General features: G+C 42.3%; 1 protein-coding gene across 2 annotated transcripts in view; it reads left to right on the top strand.

The window, feature by feature from the left end:
• NOP14 (NOP14 nucleolar protein) overlaps nt 1-24,638 on the top strand; it is a 1,083,467-nt gene that overhangs the window by 694,676 nt on the left and 364,153 nt on the right. For both annotated transcript variants that reach the window (XM_044062921.1, XM_044062920.1), the window contains one exon: nt 16,748-16,907. In XM_044062921.1, coding sequence (XP_043918856.1) covers nt 16,748-16,907 — 160 coding nt within the window. The remainder of the gene's footprint in view (nt 1-16,747; nt 16,908-24,638) is intronic.

A 24,638-nucleotide genomic window follows, 5' to 3' on the forward strand; every position in this document is an offset into this window, starting at 1 on the left:
ACATTACAAAGAGGGAGGTCCCAACCCTACATTTGTTTTTCTTGTGATGCAATCAATTAAACCAAATATAAGAGGTGGAGATATAGAAACTTTAACTGAAGAGAATAAATTAAGATGGATTATCAGATGTCAAGCAGATAAGGGGCCTGGATTAAATGATAAAGCTTCTCTTAAACCGTTATTATGGAAGAGAAGGGCTATAGTTTCTGCTTGAATAAATCTTGAATTTCGTTTCATATATATATATATATATATATATTTTTTTTTTTTTTAACATCTATACGTTAGGTATAGATTTATTTGTATTTTTATTAATGTTATTTAAAGTTTAAAGTATTTTGTTTATGTTTATATTATTATGTTTTATACAAATGTATTTTATAAACACTTCATATTAGATTTTTATAATATATTTTATGAATTCAAAGTAAAGTGATGTCATCATTGTAGCGACCAATGAAATGTAAGTGTTAGATATTTAAATGCTTAAGGAATCCTTTCTAATTAATGTCTGATGAAGCCGTAAGGTGAAAGCGCTTACTACTGTCAATAAAATTGGACTGTTTGAATAGTCTGCGTTAATACCATTTTTTCCATTTAACTTAAGTTTGGATTGCTCTGCTTGATTCCTGTGGATGAATTTGTTATTATTCACTTTGCGATTTTGTGTGACACGATTTTTGGACTTTTCCACAGGATTTTGTACCCTCTGGTGTTGTGCTTGCTTATCTCTATTACTATTTTTTACAAGATTCAGCAGTGTTAACTATATTGTCCATCTGCATGGGTGCTGGGAAATTGGCCACTTCTGCCTTAAGTAGTATGAAGTTGGCTTTGGAGAAGTTTTTTTTACTGTGGCTTCTGTAGTAGGGGTGGGATGTGGATATCTAGGGTGATTAGTTTATGGTCGGATCTGACCAACAATGAGTTGACTTCAGGTGTGGAGCACCTGTCAATCATGTTGGTAATTACTAGGTCTAAGATATTTTTGCCCCTGGTAGGAGTGTGGATAAGTTGATCCTGGGCATTGGAATTTACGAATTCTAGGAAGCGTTGAGGAAAGGAGTTAGTACAAGAGTAGTTTTCCCAGTTAACGGTGGGGTAGTTGAAATCTCCCAGTATTAGCATGTTTGGTTGGACCCTGATATTCTATATTATATCAAGAAAAGAGGAGTGGGAATCCTGTGGCATGGTGGGGGATCTGTAGCAAGCTACAATATGGATTGCAGTTTTGCACAGAGTTAGTTGCACTTGTATAATTTTGGATGAATTATGTTGGTCTACTAGCCTGAAGGTGTGGTTGTCCTTAATGAATATGGGCACACCTCTGCCCTGGTGTTCCGGTCCTGGTTTGATGGCCAAAAGGTATGGTATGAGTTATATCCTGGTAATGCAGGGGTGCTGTCTGGAGCCTTGAACCAGGTTTCAGTCACTGCACAAATATCGATATTCTCCATTTTAAGGAGTGCCTCGAGTGAGGACATTTTGAGGTTTAGACTTCTAGCATTACCCTCAGTTTTTGATTGCCTGTATCAGTTATGGTGGTAGTTTGGGTTTTTGAGCTTTGCCTAAAAAAGGCACTATAGGGATGCCAAGAACCTTAGCCAGTATTCGGAATCCCAGGGGTGACAAGTGCAGGCCATCTCTGGCAAAGCATCGTGGCCTGTCATCCCAGCCAGATAAATACTGGATCCCCTTTGAATGACAACAGAAGTTTAGCCAATTGTTGAAGTCAATCATTTTGCCCTTGTATTGCAGTATCATTCTGGACAAAGGTAGGATGCTACTCGGGGCTAGTGTCATATCTGGATTGCAAGATCAGAGAGCTCCTCCGTGTCTCTTCTCATGTAATCCAAGGAGGTGCATCTCATTTCATTCACACCAACATGGACAATGACTGAGTCATATTTGTACTTGTGGAGTGATTTGAGTGTGCGGGTTATGTGGCAGATCCTGGCACCTGACAGGCAGCAACAGTAACCTCCTCCTTGTCTATTCTGGTGAGTGGGACATCAGTGTGCCTGACTGTAGAGTCACCTATGACCAATAGGTTTGGTACATAGTTTTGCCTTATGGGCAGTGGTTGAGTGGCACACTGAGTCTGTGTGTTGTGTCTTTTGGTTGTGGTGAGGGCTGGAGGTTGCTTACATTTCTGCTTTGGAGGTCTCTTTTTGGGTAGATTCTTAAGAGTCTCCAAGAATGATTTTATGCATGTATGTGTGGGTCTTGGTGGTATAGATGTACTGGGACTATGTGGTGTGGAGTGGGTGTTTGACTTCTCCTCCTGACTGACAAGTTCAGTCTTGGGTTGAGAGAGCTTTACCTCCAGTTTGGCTAGATAAATGCATCTCTCACAGGTTGTAGTGTTGGGTAGTAGGAGGAGACGGTTGTCTGTGTATATGAGGCAATTGCCACGTTGCCCCAAGATGGCCATATTCATCAGGTAGACAGGAGGGAACACCGGGAGCTGTCCTTTGGACATGCCTGAATAAACCCTGTTTACCTTTAGACAAGTGAGGAAGTTAGAGCTGTTTTCCACTAAGCAAGTGAGGAAGATGAGTACAAAAACTGTTTTCCTCTAGGTAATGAGGAAGGTTGAGTGCTGTAGTAATTTGTAGCTTATTTAGTGCTTACAACAAGTTCTGAATCAGTGCTAAGCACACACAAGCAAATTCAAGTGATAAAACTAAGAGTCTGGCTAGTTCTAAGGGAAAAACTGAAGAGCAGACTTTATGGCAGCGGGAATAGTTTAACCCTAGCTAAGCAGCGCTGAACGATGTGCAAACATGGGTTTTTAACTCAGAAACTTGAAAGGGATAGGAATTACGGCCAATAAGGTAAAAACAGCCAATAAGGTAAATTTCAGAGCTGGAGACCACTCCTCTTGCAGCAGATAGGCTGCTCTAGTGCTTACCACTCTCACTGATAAGCAGAAAGACCTCCCACTGGCACAACAAGGTCTGGATCAATCAGAAGCACAAACTAAAATCCTGAAACCAGCAGATCTGGGATCCGGACTATTCTAGCATAGGAAAGGGCAGGAAACGAGCAATACAGATAGTAGTATTATTTATTTATTTATTTATTTTTTAATTTAAGCAGAAAAAGCACTTGAAATAGTATAAAATGCACAGAAAAGGCTGTCACACTTGAGTGTGATGCCTACATTTATAAATTCAGTTAAATTTTAAGCTTTTAGCAGGTAAAAGAAATGCACACACAGTAAAAACGAATTAACAGTACAATGCAGCAGAAATATAGCAAATGACAGTAAAAACATCTTTTTAAAGTGCCATTAGCTTAAAACAGTTAAAAGAAAGCCAAAAAGGTACTTAGAACAGCAAAAAGTCTCTCTCTCTTGTTTTCTGGTGCTGTAGTAGTCTGCAGGATGCCCAAACAGGATCCGCCGAGTGTATGAGTAGGTAACCATGCCCAGCTTGCAGTCCTCATCAAACTCTGTCAACCACATTTCTGGGATGTTGGCTTGAGTGTCTGCAAAATAAATGCCAAACATTCGAGTCTCAGCCACGATCCCAGTGGTACATGACTTGTTGCAATTTTATATTGAGAGAGTAGCAGCAACTTTCACATATTTGGATCTGCTGGATAGCCAGTTTATAGGTCATCAGATGGTGTAGGGGTCTGCATTATGTTTGTCTAATATTTCAGTAGTAACAGCATGGTGATGACCTCAAAAGCCTTGGGTAGGTCATTATAAGAGGTATGTATGGAGTGGTCATTGTTCACAGCCACTGTAATTTTTTCAAAGAAGTTTAATAGGCTCAGGAGACAAGAGAGTGCTCTTCACTAAACCAAACTGATTGTGGTCTAGATCATTTAAGTTTGCCTGTGTTTACATAAATGAGTTTTGTTGTGATATGTTCCATGGCTTTGCATACAAAGCTGATAAGGCTTATGCGCCTGTAATTACCAAGGCCTGTAGAGTTTCCATCCATCCTCAACCCCTTTTCCCATTGTTGCACATGGGGTCAGGGTGTCACTTCAACAGTGACAATCTAGAGCCAAGGTTTACACAGCCAGGTGGGTCAAAGAGAATGCAATCTGTTAGATTGTCTGGTCCCCTTGTAGTATAATGTCTGGGAAAAACTAAATATTCAAGGGTAGTGGTGGTAAAAATGTGGGTAAGTGACATAGAATTAACAATACGTTTGGCTGCTTATATATTGACTATATCGTTGGGATTTGAACATGTGATATTATTGTGGATGAGCTCAGTGCATTTTGTTGGATACTATTTCATAATTTCCTGACACAACTGGAGAAGGAATTCTAGTTTCCTTTGGTTTGTGTAGTAACGTGAAACTCTTACTCCATTTTTTAATCATGTTCGTAAGTTTCTTTTTGGGAATTTCTTACAACTTTTCATTATTTTGTTTATTTTGATGTACAGTTTATTAATACGGGAGTTCCAATAGGTTAATCCAGACATTACCATTATATTTATGGAAGACTCGATACTGACTTTTCTGTGCAGCTGTTTAGATGCTAGTCATGTTGGGAGGTGAATATTGCAGCCCTTGAATTTGGGACTGTTTGCAGAGGATTGTTGGAAACTTTACATAGCTCTTCTGCAAGCAGAATTAGATTTGCTCTAGAGAAGTCCCCAAATGTGGTTGTATTTAGTGACAAGGTGATACTAATAGACCTAACACAGAAGCTGACCATGGATTGGGAAATATGGGCTGGGGTACAGGCAGGCATGAGTTTATAAAGGACCAGGTCAAAGATACTAGCCTCACTAGTGAAAATTTTTACAATTTGCACCAGCCATATTTTGAGTTATAACTGTGGCAATAAACAACTGGGTAATTGAAATCTCTTAGCAAGGTGGTGTTCGGTTTAATATTTATACCCTTTGTGATGTTAATGTGGTTTACATGATCTTTGCAGGACATTGTTGGGGATCTGTAGCTAGTAATGAAATAATAGTTGGATTTGTTTTGAGTGATTTGGGTTTTCAGGAGCTCTGAGTTAGTATCATGTGTAATTTGGTGTGGAGTAATGGTGTTTCTCCCAAATACAGATACTGTCCCTCAGTTACCCATAAGCTTGAAGACATATGATTTGTGCTAAAACCTAGTATAGAGGGAGTGCTTTTATTGCTTTGAAACTGTTTGTTCATAACTCACAAATATGAATTTGATTGAGTTGTAGGACGGCTTAAAGTTCTGGCATCTTTCTGTGTAGACTGTTAGCACTGAGTAGTGCTCCATGATCTCACATTTGATGATCTTCGTGTTTCACTGTTGCAGTCATCACTTGTGGGTTATCCCTGTTGGGTAGCTGTCAGCCGGCCCAAGTACCAGAGTAAAGGTTTCCCTCCTGTGTCGGATCTTCTGTGAGTGTGGCTGACATCAGGTCATCAGGGCTATAAAGGAAGACAGCCAAAGCTGTTACATCAGTCTTTCTTGCGGTGGAACCCAAAGCAGAAGCAGTTTTGTGAGTGCATCTGTTGGCTGTTGCTAGAGTGAAGACAACTGTCTAAAGTTAAGTACCCCGTTGGGGAATCTTTTCTTGTCTTAAACCTATGTCAGAGAAAGTTAATAACTGTCTCAGTTGTGGAAAGCAGATCCCACACCGAGACTTCCATTCTCTCTGCATCACCTGTTTAGACCCAGACCACAATGTTCCAGGGTGTCTGTTCTGTGCCCTCTTTAATGTTCGCACTATAAAAAAAGAGCTGATATTGTAACGAAGTATTTTAGTCCGTCTTTTCAGCAATGCGAAATGGCATCGGTCTCTCAGGCGGTTACTGACTTTCCTAGGAAGAAAAAAGACAAAGATAAGGATAGGCCTCCAAAAGTTAGGCCCTCTGACAACCCCGGACTACCATCCACCCTTTCTGAAAGCAAAGGTTACAGCTGAACTCGGTGAGGCACCTTCGCAGCCCCTGACTACAGCTGATGATCCTCTGCAGGCCTCTACCGAGACCCATTCGGTCCCATAGGCCACCGTATCAACCTCCTCCTGCCAAGGTGTCGTTTGTTCCTCATGTGGTTGGGTCCAGAGCTGCTTTGCAAGCACTGGCTTCCGTGGCACCCCCACTGACATCTGAACTCAGGATTAGACCGATGACAACGCTGCTGGTCAAACTTGACACACTGTATAAGGCTACTGAACCAGCTAGGCCCAAGCCAAAATCTACCCCCAAAAAGATACCTCCACAGGGCCCCAGCCAGCCCCTCAATCCCAGCAACTTCTCAGAATGGCAGAGGACTTGATGACTCTGATCAGGGGTAGCCAACCCCCCCCCTCCCCCCACACCAGCCAAAAGAAAAAGAGACAACCCCCAAGAGGCCCTCACAGACCCAGAATCAGTGGATTTAGATCTGGAGGAGTCAGTGATGGAAGACCAGTCCTTAGCATCATTCAAGGACTCTGATGCTGATGGTCCCATTCCCACTGCCTCTCCTCCTGAGGACCTTTCTTTCGGGGAAACTCTAAACACTCTCAAAAAACATTTTCAATGGGAAGGCCCAGGACTACCTCCAGTCTAAAAAGAGACTCAGGTAATTTCTAGATCTGTCTCAGCATAAGCCTCTGGCCATTCCTCCTGTCCTGGATGCAGTAGAGGATGTTTTTCTAGAATCAGCCCCATCTCCAGATTGTCTTCTTCCTGCAACCAGAAAACCTGATAGATACTGAAGTGTGCAAGACTCTCACAAATACTTATTTAAAAATCCTACTGCAGACCCTGAAGTAATCACTCAGGGCTAAGAGCGCTAGAGCAAACTCTTCGAAAAACCCCATCCCAACGTACAAAGAAAGCAGAGCTCTAGACAGGATGGGTAAAAAGGTTTACACCTCAGCCACATTAGCTGTTAGAGCTTTAACCTTTCAGTTTCATATGATCCAATTCCAGCAGAATGTGCTCAAACTCAAACAGAAAATATCTGTTTTGCCTGACAGTAACACTGCCAGAGAATTAACAGACCTCATACAGTCAAGCTCTCAGGTGGCAAAGCATTCCTTACATTGTGGTTATGATGCCTTGGAAGCACCTACCAGGGCTGCAGCTACAGGGTCAGTTATCAGAAGGCATGCCTGGTTAAGAGAGAACCTTTGCCAGACCAGGTAAAATCCAAACTTTTAGATGCCTCTGTGGATAAAGAACAATTGTTTGGCCCCGAGGCCGAGAAGTTTATCAAGAAAGTGGAGGACAAAGCCAAATCCATGCAGACTGTCAAGGACTTTTTGCAGGTACAGCCTTCCAGTTTCAGCAGAAACTTCCCTTCCCTCTTCCCCCCAGGTCTCCAGACAAGCTAAGAGGAAGACTTTCCCTCTTCCTAGAAAACTGGCAGACCATCACCTCAGATCTATGGGTCCTGAAAATTGTTACCAGAGGTTACAGATTCTATTTCTAAGAAAAACCAAGGAGCTCAGGTTGCCCAGATGTCCAGATGTCCCTGCAAACCTGACAGCGGAGGTTATTCGCCAGATCCAAAAACTTTACGCCCAGGGTGCTGTAGAACCCGTGCCCAGGGAACAGACCAGGAAGGGATTTTACTCAAGGCTGTTCCTGGTTCCCCGAAAAGAGGGCACATGGTGCCCTATCCTAGACCTCTCTACCCTGAATCAGTCCCTTCTGGTTCCAAAATTCAAAATGTTGACACACCAAAAACTACTGCCTATGCTCCTCCCTCCAGCCTGGCTAGTGACCGTAGACCTGAAAGATGCCTACCTGCATATTCCTATCAGAGAGTCCTGCAGGAATGACCTAAGGTTCAGCACAGGTCCCCAACAGTTTCAGTTCTGTGCACTGCTGTTTGGCTTATCCACTGCTCCCAGAGTCTTTGCAAAGTGTTTGGCTCCAGTCGTTGCTTACTGCCGACAGACCGCCTTACACACTTACCCCTATCTAGACAACTGCCTCATTCAGGAACAAACCAAGGAAAAGCTCCTACAGGGCCTCTCCTTTTTGCAGACCATACTGACCTCACTGGCATTCACCATAAACATAAGGAAATCCCTTCGGCTGCCCACACAAAGGATTACCTTCCTGGGCACTCTGCTAGACACATCCAAGAAAATAGACCCCCCCCCCCCAGAAGCAGACCTTTCTGCAGTCCTACTTCGACCAGCTAGCACAGAAGACCCCACCTTACAGCCAGGCAAATATTACAGGCCCTGGGATACATGGCCTCCTGCATCCTGCTGGTACCCTTTGCCAGATTGCATATGCGTAAACTGCAGTGGTACCTAAGGAAACTCTGGTGCCAACACTCCCAGTCTCTGAAGCACCAACTACCACTAATTCCTTGCTTAAAGAAAGAACTTGTCTGGTGGGCCCAGGCTTGCTCCCCAAACAAGGGACTTCCTCTTGTCCTTCGCCCACACAAGCAGACCTTGATCACATACACCTCAGACATTGCCTGGGGAGCCCACACTGGAACTCTACAAACCCAGGCCTTTTGGGAACAGGAAGTTCTATGTCTACACATCAATTTGCAAGAGATGCTGACAGTGCACACTGCTATCCTAACCTTTCAAGAGCATCTATCACCAGGGGCACTCCTAATCAGGATGACAACACCACTGTCATGTGGTACATCAACAAACAGTGGGGGGCACTCATTCCTACCCATGTCACCTTGCCATGGATATCTGGCAGCCAGCATCGAATCTAGGACTGAATCTCTTAGCTCAATACCTCCCAGGGAGGCAAAAAAGCAGACAGATCATGGACCCCCATGAGTGGCAGTTGCACAGGGAGACCTTCATGCAGATCGCTCACATCTGGGGGTTACCAGACATAGACCTTTTCGCCAGCCACCAGAACCGTCAACTGGCCAAGTTCTGCTCAAAACAGTTTCACCCAAAAGCCTGGAGGATGGATGCCCTCTCCTTCCACTAGGGCAGCCTGTTTGTGTATGCCTTTCCCCCACTTCCTCCGATACCCAGGGTTCTGCTCAAGATCAGAGAAGGATCAAGGGCTATCCTGATTGCCCTAGATTGGCCAAGGCAGCACTGGCACCCCATGTACCTCAGCATGAACATGCACACTCCCTTTACTCTGCCTTCCACCGCAGACCTTCTCACACAACAGGGAGGGAAGCTCCTGCATCCAGGCCTTGCTACATTCAAGCTAACAGCATGACCGATTCCTCATAGACAGTTGATACTGCAGCCGTTAGCAATCAGGTGTTAGCCATTATTAAGGAGGCTCGCAGACCCAGCACCAGAAATTCTTACTCCTCTAAATGACAGAGATTCACCTGCAGGTGCTCCACTAGGGACACCACCAGCACTAAAGCCTCTTTACCCCTGGTTCTGGACTACTTGGCAGAGCTCCACCATAAGGGCTTGTCTTACTCCTCTATCAAGACTCGTGCCTCGGCTATCTCTGCCTATGTCCAGGCAGTTCAGCCTTTATTCTCTCGACACCTCTTGAAGCAGTTCCCCAGAGGTGTGGCTTACATCAGACCGCCAAGAAGGTCCCTATGCCAGCTTGGGATCTAAACTTTGTTGTGGAAAAACCAAAATCAACCGCTTACTTCTCCACGCTGTACCAAAAAACTCAAAACAAGAAGTAATAAGGAGAAAGTAAAATGTATTCCACAAAAATGAACGCTTTATTGATAAATCCGCGTTTTCGTCTATGTAGACTTCATCAGATTAAACACTAGTTACATATCCATTTGGCACTTTTATATACATTTAAAATGCACAGACCAATCCTTGCTCACCATAATTAACAATTAACAAATCAGATATCTCTTAAAATTTCTTAAACATCTCATTAATGTATTTCTCCCCTTAAAACCTTAAAACATTTAAATTAATATTTATATAAATACTATTAAATTAGTAAAATCCAATTGATGTTGCCTATAATTAATATTATTTAATTCTTCATAACTTAGAATTAAAAACTCATTGTATTTATTTAAAAAATACATTCAAAAAAACATAAATATAAATGAGTGAGATTTCTTTAAACAATTTAGCACCATCTGCTGGCCTTTTTAAAGAATGACAGGAAAAAATAAACAAGAAAAAGTGCAGCTATATTCTTGCTGCCCTTAATTTTAACAATGGTAGGATGGAGATATACTCATTTAGGCCTGGGGTCCTGTTGGCTTCTAGGGCTACCTGCCACCATAATTCTTTGTAGCCTATGGTCTCTTCCCATGGGCCCCCTCTAATGTCCTCTTTTACTTGGTCCAAAACAAAAAAAGTAAAATTGATATTCTTTACAAATCTTACTATGCCTAAAAAGTGCGTTCGTTTCCTTACTTTTTTTAACATCGTACATGTGTTCGTAGATCCTCTTTTTCAAGGATCTCTCGGTTTTACCTACGTAAAACGAAGTGCACTTTTTACAAATTACCAAGTAAATCAGACCTTTAGAATCACAATTAAAATACCCTTTGCTAAGCAACCACAGTTCCCTACTCTCCAAATATACCTTCTCAAGATTTATTACATGTTCACATTGTTTACACTTGCCTCATTTAAATGTCCCCACCTTACTTGAGACAACCCTATCACCTATTTTTCTTTCTTTTCCACTTTCCAATAAGTTCTTAATATTCATAGGGTTCTTAAACACAATTTTTGGATTTGATTCTGCTAGCCCTTCTAGATCTGTGAGAGTTTTAAATTTCTCCCATTCTTTTAAAAAAACACTTTTACTTTCTTGTTTAAACTATTATGTTCCAATACTAGTGATTGTTCATATTTATCACCATCCTTTTTCACATTTATTGTATCATTATCTATGTTTTCACTTTCACCTAAAATGGGCTTGAACCTTCCATTTCTTGCCTTGGTAACTTCCATTCTAAGCTCATTTACAAACTCTTTGGGGTATCCTCTATCTATAAACATCTTCTCCAAGTTGTCACATTCAATATTAAAATCTTAGGTCCAAGCTTGTCATCCTGGATCCCTGATAAATTGTCCCTTCACGAGGTTCTTTTACAATAAATAGGATGACTTCGAAATGGAGAAATGAGTTGACATATGTGTCCTTTCTATATACCTTTGTCACAAAGGCCTCTGAAGTTTTCTTAATTTCAATGTCTAGGAAGGCTATACTGTTATTAGATGTTGAATGTGTAAACTTGAGGAAATTAGTCGTTTCCCCTATGTATTTAATAAAAATGTCTAGATTATCATATCCGCCTGTCCAGAAAATTATTATATCATCCAGGAACCTTTTATACAATTTGCAATGTTTCATATGTACTGAGGGGAATATAAATTTTTCCTCCCAGTTGGCAAGGACAAGGTTAGCATATGTAGGGGCACATGTGGCCCCCATTGCTACTCCTTGTGCCTGTTGAAAGAACTCTCCGTGGTGATACAAGAAATTATTTCTTAAAACTAAGTCCATTAAACTTATACAGGCTACTTTATCCTCAAAACACAAATTTTTATCACTATATACCTCATTTTCAAACATTCTGATTCCTTCCTCATATGGAATAGACCCAAATAAGTCAACAACATCCACAGTTACTAATATTAGGTCCTTATCAAATAAATCTGGCACCAATGCTCTTAGTAAATCCCAAGAGTCCCTTAAAATAGCTTTTTTATTTATCCAAATATGCTTTGTTTTGATGTCCACAAACTTAGCCAAAGATGTTGTTTTGGACCCATCAGATGACACTATCGGTCTTAAAGGGGGGTCCTCCCAATTCTTATGTGTTTTAGGTATGCCAAAATAACTGGTATTTTCGGCTTATTGATTTTGAGGAAAGAAAACATTTTCTCATCTATAACTTTTTCTATTACCATATCCTCCAAAACCATATCTACCCTTTGGTACGCCAGATTGATTTCATTACGTGATGTTATCCTATATTTGGTTCCATTCATAAGAATATCATTCATTTTGCTCTCATATTGTATTATGTCCATTATTACGACTCCCCCTCCCTTATCAGGCTTCATTACTCTAACTTGTCTGTTATATCTTAATTCTTCCAACATCATTTTCTCTTTCTTATCCATGTTATTTATGTACTTAGTCTTTTTCTCAATTTTCTTAACACCTTCTTCCATTACTTTTTCAAAGTTTCTGAGTTGTGCATGTATGGGAGGGTTAAAAGTGGATTTATTTTTCAGGACCCTTTGTTCTTCATTTATTTGTATATTGTTCCTGTCCAACCCATATTCCTCCTTTCTGAATAATAACTCTAAGTTCATCTTTCTGATAAACATTTTTATATCAAGTAATGATTGTACTCTGTTCCCTTTTACTGATGGAATGAATTTAAAACCTCTCTTCAATAAAGAAAAATGTTCCTTATCTAATTCCACGTTACTATAATTGTAAATAGTAAATCCATCTAAACTGTGTTTGACCCCTTCTACAACTATTTTGCTTCTGGAGTCTTCGAATTCAGTTGGGGGTTCTAATATGTGTATTTCCCCCTTCCTCTTAACCCCCCTCTCTTGTAAAAATTTCCTGGATTTCTGCCATTAAACCTAGGACCCTCATTTTGTCTTTTTAACGGTGGGAAATCTGTGTCATAATCGAGGTTAAAGTTTTCCCTATGGGTTACATAGTCTCTTGTACTGGGTCTCTTTATCCATTTCTGCTTACTGTATTTTTGATATGTGGGGACTCCACTATTAACTGGATTTGGATAACTGGTATTGTTATCATACTCTGTTATGTCCCTTCTTAGTTTCTCCATTTTCCTTTCAACAAGGCCTTTACATTTTTTGTCAATCTCACCCTTTAAGTTAAAATACTTTTGTTTCTCTTCTTTGATTTGAAAAATTAAATCATCTTTAATACGGCCATCGAGTTCATTGATTTGTTCACTAAGTAATAATAGATTCCTCTCATTCTCGTCTATAATACATTTTATGATTTCTAAACCACACCTGTTAAATACTTTTATTAGCTCTTTGTGAAATACAGACCCAATCTGAACATTATTTGGGTATTTCCAGGTGCGTAGTCCCTTAGGTACTATGCACCTGTGTAAACACTCGTTTAAATAACCGTTCTCAATGGTAATCGACTTGTATTTATGCATTAAGCTAAACATGGTATCAATCGTTTTACCATAAGAACCAGAATAATTAGTTCGTTTACTGTTGTTTTCATTGAGTCTGAAAGAATACGACTCTTTGAGCCATTTGTTCATATCATGGGTATTAGCCATGTTGACAGTACCTTTTTGTAAATGTTCTTGAAACTCGCCCTCTGCGTTTGCAATGTCCTCAAAGCAGTCGTCTTCCACATCCTGGAAAATAATGGGTGTAGCTCCTGGGTCGAAAGTTGCACCTTTCGGTTCACTGTTGTCATCCCTGTTTAATCCATTACCGAAACATTGCCTCTTCCTCTTAGGTTGTTGCTGTCGTTTCCCCAGTCCGTCGCTACTTGTCTCCAGAGACCATAGGCTACAAAGAATTATGGTGGCAGGTAGCCCTAGAAGCCAACAGGACCCCAGGCCTAAATGAGTATATCTCCATCCTACCATTGTTAAAATTAAGGGCAGCAAGAATATAGCTGCACTTTTTCTTGTTTATTTTTTCCTGTCATTCTTTAAAAAGGCCAGCAGATGGTGCTAAATTGTGTTTAAAGAAATCTCACTCATTTATATTTGTTTTTTTGAATGTATTTTTTAAATAAATACAATGAGTTTTTAATTCTAAGTTATGAAGAATTAAATAATATTAATTATAGGCAACATCAATTGGATTTTACTAATTTAATAGTATTTATATAAATATTAATTTAAATGTTTTAAGGTTTTAAGGGGAGAAATACATTAATGAGATGTTTAAGAAATTTTAAGAGATATCTGATTTGTTAATTGTTAATTATGGTGAGCAAGGATTGGTCTGTGAATTTTAAATGTATATAAAAGTGCCAAATGGATATGTAACTAGTGTTTAATCTGATGAAGTCTACATAGACGAAAACGCGGATTTATCAATAAAGCGTTCATTTTTGTGGAATACATTTTACTTTCTCCTTATTACTTCTTTTTTTGTTGTGGAAAAGCTGACTGTTCCCCCCTTTCAAACCAGCTTCCTCAGCAGACCTCAAATACCTCTTCTGGAAGACTGCCCTTTTGCTAGCTATCCTTCTGCTAGGAAGGTATCTGAGCTCCAAGCTCTTATGGCCACCGAGTCCTTCATCCATCTTCCACGCGGATGGGTTCTCTCTAAGTACCAACCCCTCCTTCATGCCCAGACTGGCCTCTGATATAACCCTCAACCAGGCCATACACCTACCTACCTTCTTTCCTAAACCAGCAAATAGAGGGGAGAGAATCCTGCATACCTTGGATATGCACAGACAGTTGAGATTTTACCTTGATAGGGCCAAATCAAGCAGGAAATCTGACCAACTCCTGGTTTCATTCGCCCCTGGGGCAGAGGGGAAACCCATCACCAAGCAGACCATTTTCAAATGGATTTTTCATTGTATACATTTCTGCTATGCCTTCCATGGAAAGAGTCTTCCCAAAACTGTGAGATCCCATTCTCCAAGAGCAGCGTCTACCTCCACAGCCTTTCTAAGGGGGTTCCTACCAAGGAAATTCTGGAAGCTGTTACTTGGACATCTGTCCACACTTTCACCGAGCGCTACCAGCTGGCTACTTTCCCCAAAACCAGGGCAGGATTTGTATTTGCAGTCCTGCAGGGCATGCTAGCATCCCCATAGTTGTGCAACTTTCCTCCACCCACTTCCTCTGCTTTGTGATTCTTCACACAAGTGATGACTGCAACAGTGAAACACTAAGAACATAGTACAGTTGTGTACACTTACCATAAATGTAGGTGTTCGAGTTTATTCACTGTTGCAGTCCTGTTTCCCTCTCACCTACCCCCTTTTTCTTAACTCTTGCATATATCTTCTCTGGGGCTCCAAGACCTTTGGGGGCAAGAAAAACTGATGTAATGGCTTTGGCTGTCTCCCTTTATAGCCCTGATGACCTGACATCAGCAACACTCACAGAACAACTGACGCAGGAGGAAAATATTTACTCTGGTACTCGGGCCGGCCGTAACCATTTCATCTTATTCTCAATCTTTCATCTCTCCTATCAGTCACTGTCCTTACTCTGACCCCATCTAAAATGTGGAAAGTCGTAGTATTTACAGATGGGTCATTCCCCCTGTGGATGTTTTTTCTAGGTCTAGTATCACTTGTTTGCTTAGGTAGAAATTTCAGAAGCAATGACTGACAGGGAATATACTCAAACATTTACAGTTGTGATAGTTCATTACACAACTATACTTTCTTTTTACTTAAAGCCTCAAAACTTACAGTATATTTACATACAAGGTCTTTGAAGCCAAGACTGCTTAAAGAAGGTGGATTTTTGTATTAATTTTTAAAAAATAATTACAGACAAATGTCCACAGAAACAAGGTAATACTCAGGTTTCAAAGAAACTCATTTAGGACCACACAAGTGCAGCCTAAACGAAATTACAAATGTCAGCTCACAAGGGAAATGCAGCGCAAATAACGTAAATACAGCGGTATCAAAGAATAACATAAGAAAGAAAACAACAGGTATGACATGCAAGAAGTAGTTCATATTACATAAACACATTCAAAACCCATTATCCAGTGATAAATAATAAATAAATAACCACTACCAAGTAAATAGCAGCTGTTTAGTTACTATATTGCAATTGTTAACCTTAGACACGACTCGGTATAGCCGTCATATTGCATAGTAGTAATGCTGGTGGTAATTGCTCAGAGCAGCAGGATTAAATGAAAAAGAGGCTTCATTGTATCAGGTATTATGGTTGGTGGGTTGGTGTCTGTATTAAAAAGTCTCACGGCTGTAGGATACAAATTGTTCCTGAATCTTAGTCCTACAGCAGAAGCTGTGGTACTTCCTTCCAGACGCAAGTTATGCGAACCAGTTGTTGGCCGTATGGGTCGAATCAGCAAGTATTTTGTATGTTCTCTTTGTAGCTCTTGTAAGGAAAAGCTCCTGAATAGAAGAGAGGTTTGTGCCCAAGATTTTCTCAGCCACCCTCAGCACCCTCTGTAGTTTCTTCTTCTTATCAACTGTGCAGTTGTTGAACCATGTTATGAAGTTGCTAGTGAGGATGCTGTCGATAGCTCCACTGTGAAAAGTGGTAAGAGCAGACAGTGGGAGCCTGGCCTTTTTGAGCTTTCTCAGGAGGTGAATCCTGAGCCTTCTTTACTATATGGTGTTAGCAGCCCAGGAGAGGTCATCAGAGATGTGAAGGAATGTGGATGTGGATTTGCAGGTGTTCGAATGCAACAGTATGTCATACACTAGTTACGTTTTTGGGGTTGGGGCTTGGCGTAGTGGTTAGGGTGTTTACCTCATAAACACAAGGTACAAGGTTTATTCTTACCTTTGAAAAAATGGCTAGGCTTAAAATAGTCCACAATGGCAGCTAGTCTTGTATTACCTATGAATTTATGTATTAAAACTATTAAAAGGATTTTTTTTTTTTGAAATTGCAGTCCAAGAAAGAGGTATAATGTGATACTGTAATTAAGAAAACACTGTAATGCTCTGCAAGTAAATTTGTGCTGATGGGGTACAGAAGTAATTGCAGGTAAGCTAAGGTTAGAAGTTAGTATGCCTCCAGAAGCCTATGATGAGTAAATATCTGAAAGTTGTCATTGGATATCCCAGCAAACTAGACATTAGAGAATAGCAGCAAGTGAAATACAAAAATTAAGTTGAGATACTTTGAAATGTAAGATGATTTACTTTGTGTTTGCATTACTTTTTATTTTTCTTTTGTTTTAGGATATACACTAGTACCACCCTTCAGGTGCTCAGGGCGAGCATCTGAACTGCTGTTAATTAAAGACAAAGCTGCCCTAGACTCATGGGAAATGAAACCAGTCTCTCTCTCTGCTGTAATACGTGTGGAAGAGGAGGATGAATTGGGACAGAACCATTTCGGGTAAGCAGATAAAAATGTCCATCCCTCTTTGGAGATGCTCTGTTTGAAGATGCTTCACCTTGTACATTTTTTCCCTGTCACTTTCTGTGTTTTGCAGGTTTTGCTTCATATTCATTATGACAGTGGGAGTGTGGTAGTAATCTATAGTATTTATTTAAATATCAACCATTAACTCCCCATTGGGAGGTACCCGACCAGACTCCTGCAACAGCTGGAGGAGGCCACAAAAGTACCTCACAAAAAAATTCCTAGGCCTTAAACGTGTCCAACATGGACAGACTCAAGAAACTTCAGCTGTTCTCAGTCTCTTATCATCTACTTAGAAGTGATCTCTGCTTGACTTACAAAGACATGTCTAACCCAGCCCAACTTGAAATGCTACACCTAAAGAAATCCCAATCCCAGTGCCACACACTCCACAGACCACAACCTCATTACCACAATTAACAGAACATGCTGGAGGGACAGTTTCATTTCCCAAAGACTGCCCATACTCTGGAATAAGCTTCCCATTCATGTCAAGCACCTCACACTGGCCCTCTTCAAGAGAAATCCTGATGAGTGGATGGGTAACAGAAAGTTCACCCCAGAGATCATGCCAAGATCACTCCAGTTGCCCTACAGGAGAGGGGCACTGTGAACTAACATCAGGTAGCACGATGCCGGGGCAATTTTTTGAGCTAGGCTTGTAAATGTTCCAAGGCCATTAGCCTAGTACACACCTATGAACCTATGTCTTGTTTATTTTTTCCGTATTCTTCAGAGCAGTTCAGTGGACACATTAGGCTGGTTATTGAGTAATTTTTACTCCTTTGAGCACTTATTCTGGAATTTTTCTTGTCTGTCCTTATTTCTCAGAGCAAACTACATTCATTCTGCAGTTACCACTTTTTCCATTTCAGGGTCATAAGAGAGACAAAATACACAAAGCAAAAAAAAAAATTAATCCTGGATAGAGTACCAGTGTATCATAGGGTGTGTGTGTGTGTGTGTGTGTGTGTGTGTGTGTGTGTGTGTGTGTGTGTGTGTGTGTGAGAGTGTGTGTGTGTGTGAGAGAGTGTGTGTGTGTGTGAGAGAGTGTGTGTGTGTGAGAGAGTGTGTGTGTGAGAGAGTGTGTGTGTGTGAGAGTGTGTGTGAGAGAGTGTGTGTGTGTGTGAGAGAGTGTGTGTGTGAGAGAGTGTGTGTGTGTGAGAGTGTGTGTGTGAGAGTGTGTGTGTGAGAGTGTGTGTGTATGTATATATATATCAGGCCATATGATCGACACTCATTTGGTCGACAAGCATTTTATGTGCGGGGCTTCGCCCCCACACCCCCCAATGTGGGGGGCTGTGCCCCCCCAACTATATATATCAACTCCAGGATCGCACAACATTGAGGAGGGGGGGGGGCAAATCTGCTTGTCGTCCAAATGAACTGTCGAGCAGAACCACATGGACACACACACAGATGTCCTTCAAGGATGCATCTGCAGTCCTTACATATGGGTTGTCCTGCCTCAGGCAGCCCTTCGGTCGGCCGGATTCCAAAGTCTGGGTCCGGCATCGGCTGATGTCGCCCTCTCCCCGACGTCAGAGCGCCTGGGGTATAAAAGCGTCAGCCGACGCCATCTTCCTCGGTCTTTCTTGCCGCATGGTGCCCGAAACAGAAGCAGTTCGCAAGTGCCGGTCGGCCAGCTCCTGTAACTTCAGCTACCGAAGACTTCAAAAGCTACGTACCCCGTTGGGGACTCTTTCTTGCCCCAGCCGATGTCAGATCAAACGCTTAAAGTTAATAATTGCTTAACTTGTGGGAAACAAATACCTCATAAGGATTTCCATTCTTACTGCCTCCCCTGCCTAGGCCCAGACCACGACATCTCGGCCTGTACAGCCTGTGCCTCCTTCAACCGACGCACTCTTAGGCGTTGGGCGGAGTTTGCAGAGGAATTTTTTGGGGCTAGTTACTGTTAGAATATGCCGTCGGAGACTCCGACTTCTCATTTAACCAAAAAACGGAAGGACAAGGACCGACACACGCGGACCGTGGTTTCGGCCGAAACCACGACTAGGCCTACCGCGAGTGTCTCTGTCTCGGCTGAAACAGAGTCCTTGGTACTTCCGACCGTCGAAACCGCACAACCGACAACCTCGGCCCCGGAGGCCTCTTCTGAGTCGGTTATAGAATTTCCCTCAGAAACCGGTGTTCCGGAAACATCCGACACCATTTCCCTAGACAAAACTATGCCAGCACGTGGAGCAGCCAGGCCTCCTGCATCCATGTCCATAAAGGTATTCACAAGGGCTAAAGCTGCTAAACAGCCAAAATCTCTGCCTCCCAAGGCTATTCCTCAGGGATCCACTACAGGTTCACAGATTTTAAGTTTAGCTGAGGACCTTATTTCCGTAATTAGGGGCTCTCAGCCACATCCAGACAGGGGCTCTCAACCTCCTCTAGACAAAAAGGCCCAGGGTTGAGCCCACTGATCCCCAGTCCTCTGATGAGGCCTCAGATGGCTCTGCTCTTTCAGACTACCAGGAGGAGGCCTTTACAGCCTACGAGGATTCTGATGCAGAGGAATCTATTCCCTCTGCCTCCCCTCCTGAAGAGCTGTCCTTTGGGGAGACCCTCCACTCCATGAGAGAGCATTTCAAATGGCAGGGCCAGGAATTCTCTGATTCCAGGAAGAGATTAAGGACTTTTTTGCATTTACCTCAGCATAGACCTTTGGCTATTCCTCCTGTTTTGAATGTCATTGATGATGTGTACTCTGAGTCTAGCATTACCCCTGACTCCCTTCCTCCGGCTCCTGTCAAACCCGATAGGTACTACAGGGTCCTGGACTCGCATCATTTCCTTTACAAGGCCCACTCTGCTGACCCTGAAACTATTTCCCAGGGCCCTAAAGGGGTTGCATCTGCCACTACTAAAAATCCACTCCCCTCTGAAAGGGAGTCCAGGGCTTTAGAGAGGTGGGGTAAAAAAGTGTATACTTCTTCCACTCTTTCTATGAGGGCATTAAATTGTCAATTCCATATGATACAGTACCAAGAGTATTTGTTAGATGAATTGCATAAAAAACTGTCTTCACCTGAACCCCTAGATCGCAAGTCACTTCAGGATCTGGTACATAACTCCCAACAGGTTAGCAACCATTTCTTGCAGTGTGGTTATGATGCATTGGAAGCTTCATGTAGGTCAGCAATGACAGGTGCAGTCATATGTAGGCATGCTTGGCTGAAGGAACAAACTCTGCCAGATCATGTTAAAGCAAAGCTTCTGGATGCGCCACTGGAAAAGCAAAAGTTATTTGGCTCCACTGCTCAGGAGGTCTTAAAGAAATTTGAGGAAAAAGCTAAATCTGTACAGACAGTCAAAGATTTTCTCCAGGTCCAACCACCAAGATTCAGCAGAAATTGGCCCTCTAAGAATTGGTCCTTTCCAGACACAGAGAGATTTCAAAGAGGCAAGAACAGGCGTGCCAGAGATAGAGGGCAAGCTAGAGGCTCCTACAGAGGACGTCAATGGCAGCCTCCTAACCAGAGAGGTAGTGCAGGACCTACAACTGCTCCACAAGGACAGACTCAATGACTTTACCTTGACCCCGCCAACCAGGGCTCAATTGGAAGCACCTTTGGGCGGAAAGTTATCTTTATTCTCAAAAAATTGGCACAGTATTACAAGGGACAAATGGACACTGCAAATAATAGACAAAGGATACAGGTTCCATTTTCATACATTACCAAAATGAAAAGGCATGCCAAACCTGCCACCGAATCAAAGGGCAGAGGCTTTAAAACAAATTTCCAACCTATTGCAAATGAAAGCTATAGAAAAGGTTCCTCTCACAGAACAAGGCCAAGGATTTTATTCCAGACTATTCCTTGTCCCAAGAAAAGAAAACCAATGGAGGCTTATTCTCGACTTGTCCACACTGAATACTTATCTCATTGTGCCAAAATTCAAAATGCTGACCCTACAGCAACTCCTTCCCATGCTGGGCAAGGGGTCTTGGCTGGTAACTCTAGACCTCAAGGAGGCATGCCTGCATGTCCCTATCAGACAAAGTTGCAGAAGACACCTCAGATTTCTTGCAGGTTCAGAGCATTATCAATTCTCAGCATTGCCCTTTGGCTTATCTACTGCGCCCATAGTATTCACGAAATGCCTGGCATCAGTAGTTGCACACTGTAGACTTCAGGGGATTCAAATATACCCATATCTGGACGACTGCCTTATACAAGCGGACAGCCAACAAACTTTGGTAAAACACTTGAATTATGCCATCCGCCTACTTCAGGCTTTGGGATATACAGTCATTCACAAATCAAGACTTGTTCCATCCCAAAGGATAATTTTTCTGGGTGCAAAACTAGATACAACCACCCAAATGGCTTTTCTCATGGAAGAAAAACAAAGACAACTACCGGATTATTTCAAAAATCTGACAAAACAAACTCAGCTGACTGCAAGGAAAATCCTGCAGGCCCTGGGTTACATGGCATCTTGCATTCTTCTGATTCCACAAGCAAGGCTACATATGAGGAAACTACAATGGTACCTAAGGAGTTTATGGTGCCAGCACAGTCACAGCCTAGAAGCTTTGATACCACTCATTCCATGCCTTCAAAAGGAATTTCTGTGGTGGGCTCAAGCAAGCCAGTCAAACAGGGGTCTGACCTTCAGCAAACCAATAATCAGCCAAACCATTACAATGGACACTTCAGACCATGGATGGGGAGCACACATGGAGGGCAGATGCATCCAAGGACTATGGTCACAGAAAGAATTGCGCATGCACATAAACCAAAAGGAAATGCTGGCGTGATACATGCAATCGAGGCCTTCAAACATTTTCTGCATCAAGGACACCTGCTAATAAGGACAGACAATACCACAGTTATGTGGTACATAAACAAGCAAGGAGGTACTCATTCCTACCCTCTTTGCAGGTTGGCAATGAATCTTTGGGAACTTTCCCTAAAACTCAATATAGAGCTGCAATCCCAGTTTGTGCCAGGAAAATACAATATACTGGCGGACAGCCTAAGCAGAAATATCATGGATCCACACAAATGGATGCTGCACCCAGACATCTTCCTTCAGATAACACAATCATGGGGGAGGCCGGACAGATCTTTTTGCCTCCCAACACAACCATCAGCTGAAGAAATTCTGCTCAAGGACATACCACCCACAAGCATGGAAAGTGGATGCCCTCTCTTTCAGCTGGAATACTCTAACAGTGTATGCATTCCCACCTCTTCCATTAATGACCAAGGTCTTACTGAAGATCAGGACAGAGCAGCCCAAAGTGATTCTGATAGCTCCGGACTGGCCCAGACAGCACTGGTACCCACTGTTAAGGAGCATGTCATGCACGAAACCGTGGCCTCTACCACAATGGCCACTTCTTCTGACACAACACAATTACAAAACTCTGCACTCCAGCCTGAAAACCTTACAGCTGACAGCCTGGAGAATACCTCGACTCCTCACCAGGATAAGCTATCCAAGACAGTGAAGAACATCATCATGGAAGCTCGCCGGCCTTCCACAAGAAAGGCATATTCAGCAAAATGGAAAAGATTTCGCACTTGGAACACCACAAAGGGCCTAGATGCGACAGTGATGAACTTGGCACATATCCTGGAATACTTGGCAGAAATGCTCCACAATGGCCTTTCTTACTCTTCCATAAAAATCCATGCTTCAGCAATTTCAGCAGAATACAATACTGATCCACCTGTCTTTTCTCATCCTCTCCTAAGGCGGTTTCTAAGGGGAGTTAAAAACATCAATCCTCCAAGGAAACCACCAGTGCCTACATGGGATCTTAACTTCATGTTGGAAAAATTAACTCTACCATTTCTTATTTTTCATCAGGACAGAGTTTCATTGAGAACCAATCCTTCATTCATGCCAAAGGTGGTATCCAGGGTCTCACTGAACCAAGCTATTCACCTGCCTACCTTCTTTCCAAATCCACAGAACAAAGGGGAGAAACTTCTGCATACCCTGGACATTCACAGACAGTTGTGCTACTACTTGGACAGAACTAAGACTTACAGAAAATCTGACCAGCTATTTGTAGCATATGCTGCTGGGGTACAAGGAAAAGCAATTTCCAAACAGACAATTTCAAAATGGATAGGGAATTGCATTCGATTCTGTTACTCTTTTCATGGCAAAACTGTGCCAGCTAACATTAGACCTCATTCCACCAGAGCCACAGCCACCTCCACAGCCTTTTTAAGAGGGGTGGCTACCAAGGACATTTTAGAAGCTGCTACATGGAGCTCCGTGCATACATTTTCCAAGCATTACAACTTACCCTTATATTCCAGATCCAGAGCAGGCTTTGCTACGGCAGTCCTGCAGGGCATTTTAGCTACACCATCCCTTTCTTAGATCCTACCACCCCAGCTTGGCTATGGTATTCTACCCATATGTAAGGACTGCAGATGCATCCTTGAAGGACATAGTACAGTTTTGTACCTACCATAAATGTAGATGTCCGACAGGTATGCATCTGCAGTCAGGTTTACCCTCCCTCCTTCCCCTCTGTGGTATTTCCTGGGTACTTATCCCTCTTATAGCTAGTTGGGGTTATCTATTATGGTGTATTTGTTTTATATTACTGTGCATGTTTGGAATTTTTTGATCTCTCCAAATTTAGCCTTCCTTAGAGGGCACCTGGCATCTGGGGCAAGAAAAACTGAGGAAGATGGTGTCGGCTGACGCTTTTATACCCCAGGCACTCTGACGTCGGGGAGAGGGCGACATCAGCTGACGCTGGACCCAGACTTTGGAATCCGGCCGACCGAAGGGCTGCCTGAGGCAGGACAACCCATATGTAAGGACTGCAGATGCATACCTATCGGACATCTACATTTATGGTAGGTACAAAACTGTACTTTCATGCATACTCTGCTTAGAAGACACCACAACCAAGAACATAACTGGGAAAATCAAGTGCCTTTAAGCAGTAATGATGACTGCAACACAATTGTGCCATCAGTGCACCATTGGTTAGGTGATAAGTTTGTACCCTGCAGGGATTATTTTGTCCTTCTCTGTTCAGGTATGCCCTTCCCTGACCCTTGACATCTCCCAGTGTACTTCCTTATGTGATTATGTGAGATGCTGCATTATAGGTAGTAGTTAGCAGCAAGCTAGTTTATAGCTTAAGAGAAATTTGTGGAATGTGGTACAGTAATTTTTCTAGTCCACCACTAAATGTGTGCTGTGCTTTAAGTGTATTGTCACACTCTGCGACTTGCCTTTTAATACCATTCTGTGTGGTGCCTAAATTGCTGATTAGCGTTTTTACCCAATTGATAAAAGTTTTTGTTAGAACATTACTTTAATCCATCCATCCTCAACCCTTTTTTCTTATTTTTGCACATGGGGTCTGGGTGTCACTTTCAACAGTGACAGTCCTCTCAAGCCAAGGTTTGCACTGCTGGATGTAGCCCTGCCATGATTATTCATCAATACCACTCACTCACTCCCACACACACTCGCATCTACAGCCAATTTAGTGTGTCCAGTCCACCTGCTGCTTGACTTTGGGATGTGTGAGAAAATAGGAGCACCTGGAAGAAACCCATGCAACTGCAGGAAGGACATGCAAACTCTGCACAGAATGCACCCCTGCCGAGAAAAAAAATGAGAACCTCTTGCTACGAGACGACAATGCTAACCACTGCACCACCGTAGCACATTAATTTTAATCAGCTGCTGTAAAATTTT

The sequence above is a fragment of the Protopterus annectens genome, chromosome 2.part1 (assembly GCF_019279795.1).
Source record: "Protopterus annectens isolate FY-2018-M chromosome 2.part1, PAN1.0, whole genome shotgun sequence".
Taxonomy (NCBI): Eukaryota; Metazoa; Chordata; order Ceratodontiformes; family Protopteridae; genus Protopterus; species Protopterus annectens.